At 40.6% G+C, this 16,216-nt stretch overlaps 2 protein-coding genes across 15 annotated transcripts in view; both read left to right on the top strand.

Moving 5' to 3' along the window:
- The window catches only part of LOC131107718 (actin-binding LIM protein 1-like), a 48,321-nt gene extending 38,858 nt beyond the window's left edge, over positions 1-9,463 (top strand). For 9 of the 14 annotated variants that reach the window (XR_009120317.1, XR_009120312.1, XR_009120313.1 and 6 more), the window contains 8 exons: positions 1,767-1,814; positions 2,229-2,336; positions 3,537-3,622; positions 3,700-3,823; positions 3,912-3,973; positions 4,136-4,196; positions 4,618-8,332; positions 8,518-8,594. Coding sequence is in view for 2 of the 14 variants with exons in the window: in XM_058057957.1 (XP_057913940.1) it covers positions 1,767-1,814; positions 2,229-2,336; positions 3,537-3,622; positions 3,700-3,823; positions 3,912-3,973; positions 4,136-4,196; positions 4,618-4,625; positions 5,139-5,213; positions 8,252-8,332; positions 8,518-8,631 (767 nt within the window). In the remaining 12 variants the exon portion in view is untranslated. Of the gene's footprint in view, positions 1-1,766; positions 1,815-2,228; positions 2,337-3,536; positions 3,623-3,699; positions 3,824-3,911; positions 3,974-4,135; positions 4,197-4,617; positions 8,333-8,517 lie in introns of all 14 variants that reach the window. The other 5 variants (XR_009120311.1, XR_009120319.1, XR_009120321.1 and 2 more) reach the window with 3 other exon arrangements.
- A 927-nt stretch (positions 9,464-10,390) lies between these two features.
- LOC131108299 (probable E3 ubiquitin-protein ligase TRIML1) lies at positions 10,391-15,122 on the top strand. The gene is made up of 5 exons (XM_058059266.1): positions 10,391-10,528; positions 11,188-11,421; positions 13,020-13,057; positions 13,172-13,314; positions 14,500-15,122. Exons 1-5 carry the CDS (start codon positions 10,436-10,438, stop codon positions 15,120-15,122), a joined length of 1,131 nt encoding a protein of 376 aa, XP_057915249.1. The 5' UTR covers positions 10,391-10,435.
- The last annotated feature ends 1,094 nt before the right edge of the window (positions 15,123-16,216 follow it).

Here is a 16,216-nt window from a genome sequence, read left to right as displayed (position 1 = left end):
ATCTAGCTTCGATCTGTCTATAGCTTCTATTTCTATCATTTGGAGCTTTTGCTTTTTCCCCTTTTTTTTCCAAACATAGAGAAATGAGTACGTAGTTGGCTACATTTGTTAAAGTAAAGTGTTGGTTCCATGCCCTCTGACATTGATGTTTATACTATAGTTGTGTATAGTATCTCAGAAATGTGAGTACACACCTTAAACTTATACAGTAACCCCTTGTTTATTGCGGTTCATTGGTTCCAGACATGACTGTGATAAGTAGGATTCAATATTATTATTAATAATAATAATACATTTTATTTGTATAGCACTTTTCAAAACACTCAAAGACACTTTACAGAAGAATGGAGTTGAATAAAAGCAAGTAAACAGAGTAAAAGATACATTAAAATACAACATTCATTGGTTAATACACAGTTAAAACATGAGAAAAAGCGGGGCGGGGCACGGCAGTCAGATATAAAAAGTTAGACATTAAAAAAAGATTTAAAGAGGAGGGTTTTTAGTTGTTTTTTGAAACTGGGAAGGTCAGGGTGAGCACGACCTTCATTAAATTGAATGTTTTCATGGTGAGAGCATAGAAAACTTTTTTATGACTTTCTAAATAGGGATTTTAACATTTATTAGAGCCCTGTAGAGTCAGAATACTTGATAGATAGATTGGTTATTCATCTCTAAGAGAAATTCACATTCCCATATTCCCTATATATAGCTCTGCAAAAAAGACAGGAAACATTATTCTTTGTTTACATCACATTGCACAGGTTACGGGATCACTGCAACGAGCAAAAGATGGCTGCATAGCATAACAAGCTACTGGCTAACTAGTTAGCCTTGCCAATGCACTTATACTAAATGTAAAGTGTTTTAAAAGGAGCATGGAAGAATGGTAATGGTTTTATTTTATTTGAACATGCATTTTGTAATTTTTTTGTCCCGTACCGAAGTATGAGGTGATATGAGCATCCAATGACATAATGGGTACCATAGTAAGTGTCAATATAGTGATATGTATAGCACATCATGACTGGTTCAAGACTCTTCATCCTTGTATTTAGCAAACATCAACTGCTTGTATTGTTTCTTGAATTGGCTCATCGTTGTGCATTGTTTGAGGTCCTTACTCAATCCATTCCATAGTTTGATTCCACATACTGAAATGCTATGGCTTTTTAACGTAGTCCTAGCATATAAGTGTTTCAAATGTAGTTCTTCCCTGAGATCATATTTCTCCTCTCTTGTAGAGAAGTATTGGATGACATTTTTAGCTAATTGGTTATTTTTAGCCTTATGCATTATTTTAGAAGATGAACTATATCAGCAAGTTGAAGTATTTGTGATTTTAGAAATAAGGAGTTAGTATGTTCTCTGTAGGCGGCATTATGAATTATCCTTACTGACCTTTTTTGCAGTACATTTAGCGAGTGAAGATTGCTTTTATAGTTATTAGCCCATATTTCCACACAATAAGAAGGACAAAGAAGCAAGCTTACTACTTTTACACAGAATGAAAGGAGGAAACTTTTTGGTCACTCGATCTCAGCCACGGCATGTCGGCTCGGCTCTGTTGGCTCATAACTTGTCTTTCAATGTTTTTGAGTAATAATCGGCCATGGTCAACCAAGAAACAGTGATGAACACAAAAAACGCGACATAGTGAGGGAGCGTTATTGGAACCGCGATATAGCGAGGGGCGACTGTACTGTAGTAGATATTGTTCCAGAAATATGAGGGGTGTACACACTTTTGTGAAATTTATTTTTCAGATCAGGGCAGTAACATCTACAGGAAACCACCGATCTACAAACAATACGGTACTTTTTCATTCATTTCATTCTCATTTTATTGTGTGTATACTAATTGAAAAGTGCTGATGTGATTGAATGATGAGTCATTGTGGACGTTCTGTGCTGAAAATGTTTTGTTATTTCATCTGCAGTCCCCCCCCCCGGCATATGTTTGAAGTCTGTCTCTGATCTGTCTCACCTGCAGTACATTCATGTTCAGCCGTTACACTGCTTTCATAAACAACACAGTGGAACGTGTTTATGAGTTTATGTCTTCAAGACACGCCATGATACTTGTTTTACTTTAATCTCGAAATGGCTTTGAGTTGTAGAGCACACACGGAGTTATAAATCAGAGATGCTCCAAAGATGTTTACGCTACTTGATGCTGAGTCTGTGATGCAAACATTGATAGATCAGTTGCCATGGTTACTAACCTAGATACAGCTGCCATAGCACGTCAAAGCAAGTCGGCTGATGACATCATCAGATCTGCCACCTTCCCTGCTGCCCATGCTCCCTCTCCAGACGACATCTCACAGAATGAGGGTGATTGTCATGCCGACTCTATTGCTGTTTTAGGTACAGTAGGCTCTTAATGGGCATGCCTGCATTGAAATCATGTAGCAACACTAAAAAAAAAAAACCTCTAACTAATTCCTGTTTCCCCTTGAAGCTGCCCTAAAAGCTTAACTGCATCCCTGCTTCACTTGAGCACTTCTTTAATTATGACACATTTTCCGTTGCGCTTGCACAACACAGAGAAGCTTTTGCTTTCTTTTCTGCCATATTACTTATTTATTTTTCAGCTTCACCCTTTATGTTCTTGCACTGTTTGGTGCAATCAACATACAAAATGAAACCACAAATGACTACAGAGTAACTGAGACTGACTTCAAACTGACCTATGTCCACGTGTCTTACATTTGTGCTGTCTGTGCATTTGCAGTAAATCCACGGGATGAATGATTGAAGCAACAAAATTCCATCATGTCCGCGTACCCCAATATTCCAAAAAGCCCCACTGTCTTGTCTGTCTTGTCAACTCTGTCTCACATTTGTGTCCCCTTTAATTCTTATTTAGCAAAGTATACTGACAGTCAATAGAAAGATTGAGGTAGAAATGTATGCATATTTGTACTTGTAGGAGGGTTGTAATGACGCCCTGTGGATTTATTGTTGACTTACTGCTGACATGAGTGATGGGTTGTCATGGTTCATTGCACATGGGTTGGTCTCTGTGAAAAAGTGGATCAAATACACATTGCACAACAGTGGGTGTCTGCATAATTTGAGGATTGGTTTTGGAGGCCTATATAAAGACCTAAAAAAGGCCAGCATTGTTAGTCCAGTGAACGGCATCATATCGAACAACGTCTCCGGTCACTGGGTACGGTGGAGGCTTAGTGATACAGTATAATATATAGTGATGATATATATTGATATAGCCTGGTGTGTAAGCCATTTATTTTTGTTTTTAAATCATTCTTGAAATGTTAGATTTCTGTTTCTGTGTGCTAATGTGTAAAGAAATGATTCATACTGTATGAGGAAAATCTAGTTTACTTCTTCAAAAAAAATATGGTCTCAAAGTTTCTATTGACTGTCAGTGTACAATTAGTGAAAATGAGCCTTCTTCAGTTATTCCAACTGTAAGCGGCATCGTACAAATACATGTGTGGCATGATGTCCAAGCTTAAAGGTTTTTGTACGTTTTATTTTCTTCTGGGCTCTGTATGGATTCCATAGGTTCAGAAGGAAGAAGACGATCAAGAGAAGAAGAGGAGGAAGAGACCTTGAAACGAAAGCAGCTTCAGGAAGAACATCTCAACAAGGTAAAGTTCGTAAACCCCAGAAAACCATTCTTAAATTGTCAGGTTTTGATTGGGTTGTACCGTATGTCGGTATTTAGATTCAGTCTGGTTTGGGAAAGCTAATTCTGAGGGAGGAGATGGAAAAAGATCAGACGAGGGAACGCCACGCAAGGAGTCTCTCTGCTCAGCGCTACGAACCCAAGCAGAATAATGGCGATGCAGGTATACGGAACATCAGCATGAGGCTTCTCAGTTCATCAAGTCGCTTGTCATTTGACGTGATCTGTATAAAACGCTCTGTATCTTTTAGATCCAACTTCTCCAACCAAAACAAACTCTTTGCCTGGCTATGGAAGGAACGGCCTACACCGGGTGAGACCTCGGTCATACTGGAAGGCTTGCTAAATCATGATATTAATGCATCTGTCATGATGACAGATGGCAGCTGTAAAGTAAACACACTTAAGTTACTCGTGTTTAGTAAGACACTTTACACTACGAAGTTGTACTAAGCTAATGTCCTTGCCCCCGCAGCCCCAGTCAACAGATTTCACCCACTACAACAGCTATGGTGACATGTGTGGAGGAGGCAGAGGTGAGCACTGCTACCCAAACATGACCGGAACGCTTCCTCACAGGACAGTAGATCCCCGCGTTTCACGGGCGCTAAGTTCCACGCCTGCCAGTGAATGGTGAAAATCAAGCCAGTCATTAATACCGATTGATAATTGATATCTATTTTTGACACGATGCTCGCTTGACGGTGTTCTCCTTCGAATTCGGATCAACATTTGCAATAAAAGTGACTGTCGGATTTATTAGATTCAGCTTCATGAACCAAATGTGCGGGGATCCACTGTATTCAGAAATTGTCTTGCTACCAACGCACAGAAATTAGCATTTTGAAATATCTGCATAATGATTCCCACAATGTCCCCCAAAAGTAGCCTGTCAGGAGATGTGACAGCAAAACCATTAACTGTGGGTCTCATTTTCTGTCCCATTTTGTCCTGCAGAGTTTCAGGTATGTCCCTCATCTGCTTTTTCTCATGGCATGCTTCCTCACCTCGAGCCACACGTTTGCTTGCAGTAGGCACCTTGCCTTGTATGCACACTGTCCACTTGTGCTACACGCTTGCATTGTTACCGGACGTGCTGCTGTTGTATGTCATCTAGATGTCACCTACGGGGCATGCAGTCATTTCAAATGCACTGCCCAGTAGCGGAGCAACTGTACTCTTATGTGCAACGTGCAAGCCTCACTTCATGTGTTGTTTTGTTTGTCTGTATACCAATGTCATGACCCAAGCTAAATGTCAGATTGACAAATATAATTTCCAAATTCACCTCAGGGACACATAAACATACACTTTAACAACAGCTGTCCATCTTAAACACTGACTCCTGAGCAGTAGTCAATCTCCTTGCTCCATCCAGTGAAAAGTGTGCCCGCTGTCATAAAAGGGCGACATACTCATACCATTAACCCTGCAGTCCCCTCCCAATATATTATATTTGTGTATGTTCTATTCTTTAGCACATTAAGGATGGCCGTGCAGCACTTGCAAGGATGGACAGGGGAGTATCTATGCCTAATATGTTGGAGCCCAAAGCAAGTATCTTCCTCTTTTTGTACTGATGGCAACTGATGTGAACTACACTATATGCACAAAAGTATTGAGACACTACTTTGTCAGTTAGTTTGTCAGTCAGGGGTTGGACGTCGCCCCTTCATTTCAAGAATCCTCACCTGGTTTTTCAACATATTCCCCAAAAAGTCATCTGAAATGAAAGAAGCTTAAAATGTAGATCTATGGTGCAAAACACTTTAACAATTAAAACTAGTGAGTTTTTCAGGAAATATAAACAAACTACAATCACACAAACCAAAAAGGAAATATGCCAAAGTCCAGATTGACAGGGATGGAGGCCAATAACTGTGCATGTTGTTGCAATCAGTCGCTCTAAACGTGTGTGTGTGCTATATAAAAACATGGCATAGTGGAAAACAGGATCAAACAGTGGTGAATGCTTATCGTCCTAATCTGACGTAACATGTCTACCTGCGTTCTTATACGAAATCAGTCTCCATGAGTACATTTTTGGATGTGTCCTTTGTTTCGCGCGTTGTTATGCCATGAGGGTCTTAGTATGTGTAAACAAAATAATTCATTTTCCGACACTTTGTGACAAAAAATGTCACACTTTTAGACTCTCGCAATTTTAGACTCTCCAGTGAATCTAAGATGCATGTTTTGGAATGTGGGAGGAAACCAGAGTACCAGAAAACCCAAACAGACAGGGAGATAACATGCAAACTTCACAATGAGATATAAAACAATAAATTGGAAATATTGCACTATGTTATGCAGTTTAGGAAACATGCAAAATTTCCCATATATAATATAACCAGAGCACTGTTCAAATGAGGAATAAAGTGGAGAATAGGATTTGTTACGCTTTACGAGTGAAGTGTGCTACCCCAGAATATAATGACAAGATGTCCAGGTTCATTTCCCCCTAAAATCTTGCCTACTTTGGGGTCCCAATACTTATGTTCATATATTGTATACTACAATATGTACAGCGAGTCTACACTAACAACACCTAAGAAAGACAATTCCGGAAAACTGTCTTAAAAACAACAGTTTGACATAATGAGGTTCATACCTCATACACTATAATCTCAAATTGAAAGACTTCCAGATTTAGCATGCTGCTTCAGGAGCTGCAGTCACTCTAATGCTTAGCATGCTGGCTTCTTCATGTTCATCTGCACATAGCTGTGACTTCCACTGGATACTGTATGCGGCATACAGGGAAGAATCCAAATTCCCATCCCAACCACTCATATCCCTATATACTGTCGTGCGGTGGTTCTCAACTGGTTTGGCTACGGGACTCACCGTCCAGTCTTAGTGACAAGCGTTGACCCAAAATGTGGAAGTTTTACAACTCAAATTTCTCCAATGTCTTATATTTATATCCACAAACTCAACATTATTTTACCAATAAGTGTTTATAAAGGTTTTCTATTTTGCTCTCGCTAATGTTTGGTCGCTACTTGCTAGCTCGGCAGACAGATAAGAGACAGATTTCAGAGCCTTCATTTAAACAAATGTGCTAGCTCAATGCTAATTTACATTGAAAATCCCATTTACACGCTAGCGATTAAACAGGACCTATTATGCTCATTTTTCGACCCTTTAATATTGAGTTTTGGTCTCCTGTAGAGCAGCTACACACAATAACCAGCACAGAAAACTTTTGAGATTTTCCAGAATCTGCACCTATTCCAGCTGTATTTCCTTCGATTTGTGCTTCCTACCACAACTGTATGTTTTAATTTAGTCCACCCACGACCCGCCTCCGGGCAGGCCCACTCAGCTGTGCTTGGTCACACGCCCAAAGTGCTCAGTTAGGGATGGCTCGAAACACTGTGACATCACACAGGGACAGTTTTTCCACGCCCTTTAAAAACCAAGCATTTCGAGCCATCCCAAACTTCTTTCAGGGCTGACCTCCAAATGTGCAAACCTCATTATCTGAAAATTTGGCATCGTTTAACACGAGAATACAACATTCTAACTACATTTAGCATTAGCGATTTTACATGGCTAGTTCGAACACCTCCCAATATGACAATTAAATAAATCAATAACTAAGTAACATCGTAAAATACATTCAGGCAAGCCCTTTCTAAGGGTCAGCAAGAGACAGGACTGACACATTCAACTTGCAGACTACGCGTGAATTTGAAGAATTTGGAGAGTATTACCATAATAGATCGGGGTGGACTGGGACAAACATTTAGCACTGGACCCCCCCATTACGACCCTTCTCTAGTTTATAAAAAAATAAAATAAAATACTGTCCAGGGTTGGCATCAAACCGTACCTTTAGGGATCAGAATGTACCATTACAACCTACATAGACAAACTTGAAGCGTCAAGCACACAACAGTAGACTGTAGCGATGCGCATCCTTTGCAGAAAATCCCTCATGGGTCGTGGGAACCTACGCACAGTGGCGGGAGGTTTGACTGTGCCACCATGCCACCAGACCCCGGGTCAGGGAGATTTAGTTACCATATTTATCAAGACAAGGCACTGCAATAAATAAATGAACATCCATCAATTGGGCAACTCCAGATAGCCAGTTCCCTAAGTGACACTCCACAGCATAAAAACAAATCCCCATTGAGAACCCGACCCACCAGTTGAGAATCACTGCTGTATAAGGGAGCTTACCCTACTGTCCTACTGTGCGGATGTGAGAGTTTGTCAAACGCTTACTTATTGAAGCAAGTGACCAGAATTCTTGCTTATGGTTTATTTATTCAGATAAGCAAAGGCACCCCAGTTTTTCAGGGCAGTCGTTACCGATTTTTGGTTCTTACGTAACCATTACCCTGTCCTTTTCTCAATCTATTGCACGTTAAAGAGTATGACTACCACAGCATTTTCTCAACAAACTAAATGATTGCTTTCACTCTCAGTCAGCCTCCTGTCACATACCTGTTCTCCTTCCCAGTGTTTCCCTCTGCCACAATTCTGAGCACATCTCGATAGAGTTGATGTCATTTTGTCACATACAAAATGATGAGTCGGGTGTGTGACCCTGTGCACTGATGAGTGTCTCCTTCTTAAGGTATATCCCTATGAAATGCTCATGATAACCAGTAGAGGGAGAGCTAAACTGCCCAGGGATGTGGACAGAACCAGACTGGAGGTATCAGTTTGTTGATTGCTAGAGTTTCTAACTAAGTAGAAGAGTAGCAAGGAATGTTTTTTTTTAGTATCCATTGCTTCTTGTCATTTTTGCAGAGACCATTTGAAAGGCTTTGGTGCTAATCCCACCTCCCCTCCCACATCCCCCCCATCCTTTGTTTTCTCCACCTGTGTTCTCAATTTTAGCGCCACTTAGCACCTGAAACGTTCTTTGACATCTTTGGAATGGAGATCCAGGAGTTTGACAGGCTTCCCCTGTGGAAACGCAACGACATGAAAAAGAAGGCCAAACTCTTCTAGCGCTGACAGCAGCATGCAAAAACGCTCATGTACATTCATACAGACAACACTTGACAACAATAATCCACACGTAGGCTTTGCTTTCTTTCCCTTTTTACTGTTTTTCTACCTTCTGACATTATCAAGGAAGCCACAAGATGAACTCTGAGACTTCCTGAGGCTGAATGATGTCATATTGAAAAATGACAAAGAATGAATGATAAATATGATCATGATATTTGTATTGATGGCGCTTGTTTTACTTCTTGCTTTGCTTTGACTGGAATTGCTTTTATCCTTTTGAAGCTTGTTTCTTCCTGCTATTTATTGCTGTGGACTCCTGTGGATATTTGTAAGTGCAGTAGAACCTTCTGGCGCCATTACAGAACGTCCATGCTTGTAGCCTGAACATACAGTATGTCTGCTTTCCTTTGCTTGGACTGAAATAGATTTGGTCCAAAGTTTGCATCAATTGGCTCAGTGAGTCTTTGAATAATATAGTGGAAAAAAAAAACACTGGGAAGGCGGTCAGCTGACCCAGAAACAGTTTACTGCATCTATACATGGTGATGAACAATCCAAGCATCTTCACTAGACTGTACATAGGAAATGTCACTTTTCTCAGGCTCTCTCAAACACGTAACCTTTACATGTATTGGAAGTCTTCATATATGTCAATGCCATACCCGATATACGTACAATAACAGGCAAATACAGTAGATAATGCAGCTCATGTAAGCCAACCTTGAAAGAATTGTTTTATAAGTGAAAACCCACACTGCCGTTTGTTGTATTGAAAACGAAGCCAATAAAGCTTTAAATCACCATGAACCATGTGATCCTGAGCTATACCAAAGCTACGCACTGCCTCTTTTTTGTTATCATACCTTCTATTTGCACAGTCATCCATTCAAAAAAAACACTATCTTTCTTTCTTTCTTTCTTTCTTTCTTTCTTTCTTTCTTTCTTTCTTTCTTTCTTTCTTTCTTTCTTTCTTTCTTTCTTTCTTTCTTTCTTTCTTTCTTTCTTTCTTTCTTTCTTTCTTTCTTTTCTTAATTTATTTCAGACATGCATACTAGGTTACATTATTCTTTCTCACATATACACTTACAATATCTATTTATATATATACATATATACATATACATACACATATATACATATACACATACATACACACATACATGCACACACACAACACCTCATTACTACACATGTCTGAAAAGGAGCAGGAAGAAGCAAAGCTTATTAAATCCTACCCCTTCTCCACGCCACAGCAGTTACCAATTCAGTATGTGATTTTTTTCCCACACATATAATCACAGAATCTTACATAAGACAAAACAACAAAAGTATCTCATTTAACGGGTGTATACTGGCAGGTATCCCTGGGCAATTCATAAAAATAAATCACATATCTAAAAGTTGATAGAGTAAGTCAGGATTGGAAATCATGTTTACATACAGGTCAATTATTGACAGAAAAAAACAAGTGTATTGCAGCACTTTAGAGGAGTAAAATGCAACTCGGTGTGTGTAAATCTACAATAACAAGATGTGGATAATTCGTTTTAAAATAACCTGAATCAGAAATATGAATTAATATAAATATATTTTCACCCACCATGCATCTGATACCTTTGTTCATGCTTTCCAAGACAGAAAGCTAAAACCCATTAAGTTGAATTAAATACATTAAATTGGCCATAACAAATATACGAACCGAACTAACTGATCAATTCACATTCATCCATTGACTCTATCAACACTTCATAATTATCAAGAGCATCAGCTTGCAAACACATTGCACTGTTCTCTACAGGAAATGTTAAAAAGCCATCAGGAGTGTCTTGAGAATCAGAGGGAAGCGTTGAAAGCCAGACAGAGGAATCTGGCTGCACAGCAATCAGAAATCACAGTAAGTACATAATAACACATTTCCAAGCTCAAACAGAGCATTATTATGTTTGGAAGGGCAGAACCCTCACATTTGGATCTCATAAGATTGTGGAAGTGGTTCACAATGCAGCCTGTTACCAAAGGGCCCAATGTTCGATTTCCCCAACAATGCAATCATGCATACATTACATTTATAACATTACTGTTATATCTTGTTGCATTCATAGATCATACTGTTTATAATTTATATAATCTGCAATAGCTATACTCTAGTCACTTATATCCCTGTATATATCCACACTGTATCATAGTCACTTCATTGCAATACTGTACATATTACTGTTATTATATATTGTCACATCCATACTGTGCATACTGTTTATAATCTGCATAATCTGCAATAGCCATATTATATCATTTATATCCCTGTACATATCCTCACTGTATTATAGTCACAGCCTGTCATAGTTTGTACATAGATCTGTCCAGCTGTTACAGCTCTATTCTATTTCTACATTTACTTACTACTAAGGTACTTATAAAACTGCACTTCTGGTTGGATGCTAACTGCATTTTGTTGCTCTGTACCAGTGACATGAGCAATAACAATAAAGTTGAATCTAATCTAATCTAATAACAGAATATGCAGTACGCTACTGATGAGTGTTTGTACCACAGAAAAAGTCCTCTATGATAAAGGAGGACATAATACAGAAACATAAGGAGATCCAAGGCATACTGGACCAGGACTTGAGGATCACACTGTCGCACCTTGAGGCCGAGGAGTGGGCTGCTGTCTCAAGTGTGGACTGGCTTATGGAGAGGAACTGGTCTCTGATCCAGGAGATAGAACGAGGCCTGGATGGACTCACGCTGACACTGGACCACATGGACGCACACGCCGACGTTACGGTGAATGAGAAAGGAAAATTGTCTTTTATTGTCTGGCTACTGCATACAGTGTACACAAAATTAGCATTTTGCTCTGTTGGATCTTAAAGAGGTTATCAATCGTGCTTCAAAATGCACAAAGAAGAAATGAAAGTGAAACAAAAAAAACGGTGCGTTGTGTGTTGGGTGGCGGTCAAGGGCGGCTCACCCTAAGAGATAGGGTGAGGAGCTCAGTCATCCGGGAGGGGCTCAGAGTAGAGCCGCTCCTTCACATCGAGAGGAGTCAGTTGAGGTGGCTCGGGCATCTAGTCCGGATGCCTCCCGGACGCCTCCCTGGTAAGGTTTTCCGGGCATGCCCAGCCGGGAAAAGGCCCCGGGGCAGACCTAGGACAGGATTATGGAGGGATTATGTCTCACAGCTGGCCTGGGAACGCCTTGGTGTCCTCCCGGTGGAGCTGAAGGAGGTGGCCGGGGATCGGGAAGTCTGGGCTTCCCAACTGCCCCTGCGACACGGACACGGATAAACGGAGGAAAATGGATGGATGGATGGACAAACATGAAGTGAAATAGACTTCATCAGTTTAAGATGGCAGCCTTTAAAAGACATACTAATTTGGCCAGAACTTCTCCTCAATGTCATTTTCTGTCAGGTATTCTACTGATGACAAAAAGAGCTTTCTTTCTATGAACGAGGATGGATTGTTGAGCTTCATAAACAAGGCATCTCCTAGAGTGCCATTGCTGCTGAGGTTGGACGTAGTAAAACAATCTTTTTAAAAATTCCTAAGGATTATGGAACAAAAAAGTGTCTAACCGTCAAGACACGGTACGGTCCTTGACTCAGATGACAACCATCAGACGACATCTGCAAGATAAGGGTCTTATCTCCCTCAACACCACAAAATTGGCTTCCAACATTACTGTCATGACAAGATGTTTTCCGCATCACGATCTAGGGTGTTTTTATTCCTTCAATGGAACAATGGCACTTCAGCTTGTGCAGGGCCGTCAAACGGCAGGTAGCTATGTGGAGATGTTGCAAAAGGCATCCGACATGACTGAAGGACCTCTTCTGTGTTTACCATTATTTACCAAGGCAAGGCGCAGCAATAAATAAATAAACATCCATCAATTGGGCAACTCCAGATGCCCAGTACCCCCCCCCCCCCAGCATAAAAAACAAATTCCCACTTTTGAAGCTCTACTAAGAACCTCCTTAAGGCCCAACAGTGCAAAAGAAAAAAAAATATTCTTGCAGTTTTTCAACTGATCAGGAGTGTATTCCATACTGGACTGACAAGTGTTTGGCCACCATTGGCTATGTTGCCTTAAGTAAAACAGCAGTAGTACAAGTACAATTGTAAGTACAATTGCTGAGATAGTGGGGAAGATTTGTGAAAATCTGGAATTTATTTATTTACCATAAATTGAATCACTCACAAATGGCACCACGTCTCTGTTCATCATCCTCCATGTGCCAGGAATTAGCCTGCTAACCAACAAATAGTTTCATGGTCATTATAACTATCTGAAAGCAACCAATCCAATGTTGCATAAGCTGTTTGCATAGAACTGTACGTCTACATATATTCCATAAATTTCATCTTGATTCTCCTCAGCCTTGGCTTGAGCACCAAAGCATGGAGGTGGTTCACAGGTATGTAATTAAACTGTAATTACTCTCATTACATAAGCAGGATTAAAATATATTCTTCCGTGTGACTCATTGCAACAACATCCTGTTTCTATTTATGATGGACTTTCTCTATAGAGCAGCGAATGTGCTCAGCAACTCGGACCCTTGCAGTGTGAGATTGGATGAGTCAACAGCAGAGCAGATCTTCAGGCTCTCCAACAACTTGCTTCTGCTTATCTCCTCCCACACGCCTGTGATGAAGACGCTTGTCCAAAGCTGTTGGTTAACACCCAACTTTTATTAACCTTCATTGTATGTGTGTGTGTGCACTAGGGCTGTAAAATGATTAGGGATTAATTTTTAATCAGATTAATCACAGTTTCCAAATTAATTAATCATGATTAATCATGTCACATGATATCTGAAATATGGCCATTTGAAAGAAAGATAAATGACAGGCAGGATTATATACTATATTTGTATTAACAGCGACAAATTAACTGAAAATGTAAATCAGATTAAGACTTATCTGAAAATCTATTTACTGGTTTCTTTAAAGGGTTCAATTCCACCCTCGGCCATCTCTGTGTGGAGTTTGCATGTTCTCCCCGTGCATGTGTGGGTGTACTCCGGTTTCCTCCCACATTCCAAAAACATGCTAGGTTAATTGCCGAGTGTGAATGGTTGTTTGTCCATATGTGCCCTGTGATTGGCTGGCCACCAGTCCGGGGTGTACCCTGCCTCTCACCCGAAGACAGCTGGGATAGGCTCCAGCACCCCCGCGACCCTCGTGAGGATAAGCGGTAGAAAATGAATTAATGGTTTCTTTAAGGGCTGCACTGTTGATGAGTGGTTAGCGCGCAGGCCTCACAGCCCAGAGACCCAAGTTCAATTCCACCCTCGGCTATCTCTGTGTAGAGTTTGCATGTTCTCCCCGTGCATGCGTGGGTTTTCTCCGGGTACTCCGGTTTCCTCCCACATTCCAAAAACATGCTAGGTTAATTGGTGACTCCAAATTGTCCATAGGTATGAATGTGAGTGTGAATGGTTGTTTGTCTATATGTGCCCTGTGATTGGCTGGCCACCAGTCCAGGGTGTACCCCGCCTCTCGCCCGAAGACAGCTGGGATAGGCTCCAGCACCCCCTCGTGAGGATAAGCGGTAGAAAATGAATGAATGAATGTCTTCTTTGATAGCAGAATTTTTTAATCAGATTCTGTTATTATGAGAAATGAGGAGTTGCGTTCAAAGACACACGTTTTTCTGGGATTTCTGGCATAGCTTACTTAAATGCAGCAAATTGTACTTCTGCATTAAGAGTTACAAAGTGACTGATTTCTGTTTATTTAGACCACACTTACATGCTACTTTTGACGGCCTGAACACACACACACATATATACACACATATATTTACGTATATATATACTTTATATTTATGTATTCATGTGAAATGTATCTTCAGATTCCAGCTATGTGTGCTTGGATCCAGACACAGCCCACCCCAAGCTGGTCATCTCCCCAGAAGGCGACAGTGTCACCTACACAGACACTTGGAAGCAGTTACCTGACACCCCTTCACGCTTTGACGCCACGCTCAATGTCATCAGCTCGCAAAGCTTCAGCTCCGGCCGCCATTACTGGGAGATGGATGTGACTGGGAAGACCTACTGGGAGATTGGAGTCACGTATCCCAGCATTCCTCGCAAAGGCACCACTGAGGACTGCTGGTTGGGACGTGGAGATGAGTCCTGGTGTGTGGAGTTATTTAATGGGGAGTATACAGCCTGGCATCGAGGGGTGCCCCATCAGCTGCCTGTCTCAAAGCACTTCTGTCGAATTGGAGTTTTGTGTAGTTTTCCTTCTGGGTCGGTGATATTCATTGGGGCCGATGATATGACGCCTTTGTTCTGCTTCTGTGCAGGGCGCTTCTCGGACTGCCTTCACCTGGCCTTGTGTCCTGGCCAAGCCGACCATGGAACCAATGCTAACCCTATTGTCATCTGTAATGTAGCATCTCCACGTCCGTGTGTTCAAGGTGCTAACAAATACCCACAGGGGCCTCATGGAAACATTGAAAGTAATTGATTTTTTTCCTTAATTACCTTATCGGTCAGATTTTTGTAGCTGACTTTTTTAGGCGTGGGTTCAATTTCCACTCAGTGATGCTATGAATGGTTGTCTGTGCCTTTTAAGTTAATAGGTGGGGCAGGACCCTGACCAGTACATGTGGAAGGAAATAGATGGACGCATCATAGTTTCTTGGTCCAAATACTCTCTGACACTTTGTGAGGTTAAGTAATCAAATGGTCAGTCTAGTGTACCGATCCAAATATTTACCAGAAAGGCTGAACAGGCGTCGTACATGATTAAGTTGCTTGAATATTTCCATAGCCTCCAACCCCCAAAAGTGTTTAAATAATAACACTATTCTCTCTTCCTTTTTTAAATATGCTTCTTCTAAGAATAAGTGAATGTTTTCCAATGGATGCATACGTTCATGTCTTCACAGTTACCTGCAACCAAATGATACCATGACATAAAATATCCTTTCTTTGCTGTTGCATGCAAAATAGCATCATATACGTTACACTGCACAGGGTTTGAGGTAAGGTGAGTTAGCAAATAAAGTTTCTTTGGGATTCACCCTGTGTTTGTACAGTAGATCCAAAGTCTACATTCAAACAAACAATTTGGTTTTTGCAAATACACTATGCTCTATGAACTTTTCCCTCATGGTTGCACATGCATGGCGGGCATACAAGACCGATTCTATGGGCCTAGAATTAATATGGTTATGGTAATGGTTTTATTTCATTTGAACATGCATCAGATTACAATTGAGTGCATCCCATAATCAGTTCACAGTTCCACATGTCCAAAAGGAGTAGGAAGAAGCAAAGCTTATTAACTCCTACCCCTCCATCTGGTACTGTCACAATCAGTAACTGTTACATTTGTTCACTTCCTGCTTTCCATAATACAGTTTAAGGTTTGTTTTTGTTTTTTTTTTAAATAATGCACCTTGTACCGAAGTAGGAGGTGATATGAGCATCCAATGACATAATGGGTACCATAGTAAGTGTCAATATAGTGATATGTATAGCACATCATGACTGGTTCAAGACTCTTCATCCTTGTATTTAGCAAACATCAACTGCTTGTATTGTTTCTTGAATTGG

This window comes from Doryrhamphus excisus, chromosome 20 (assembly GCF_030265055.1).
Source record: "Doryrhamphus excisus isolate RoL2022-K1 chromosome 20, RoL_Dexc_1.0, whole genome shotgun sequence".
Lineage (NCBI taxonomy): Eukaryota > Metazoa > Chordata > Actinopteri > Syngnathiformes > Syngnathidae > Doryrhamphus > Doryrhamphus excisus.
This window is presented reverse-complemented; position numbering and strand designations above follow the sequence as displayed.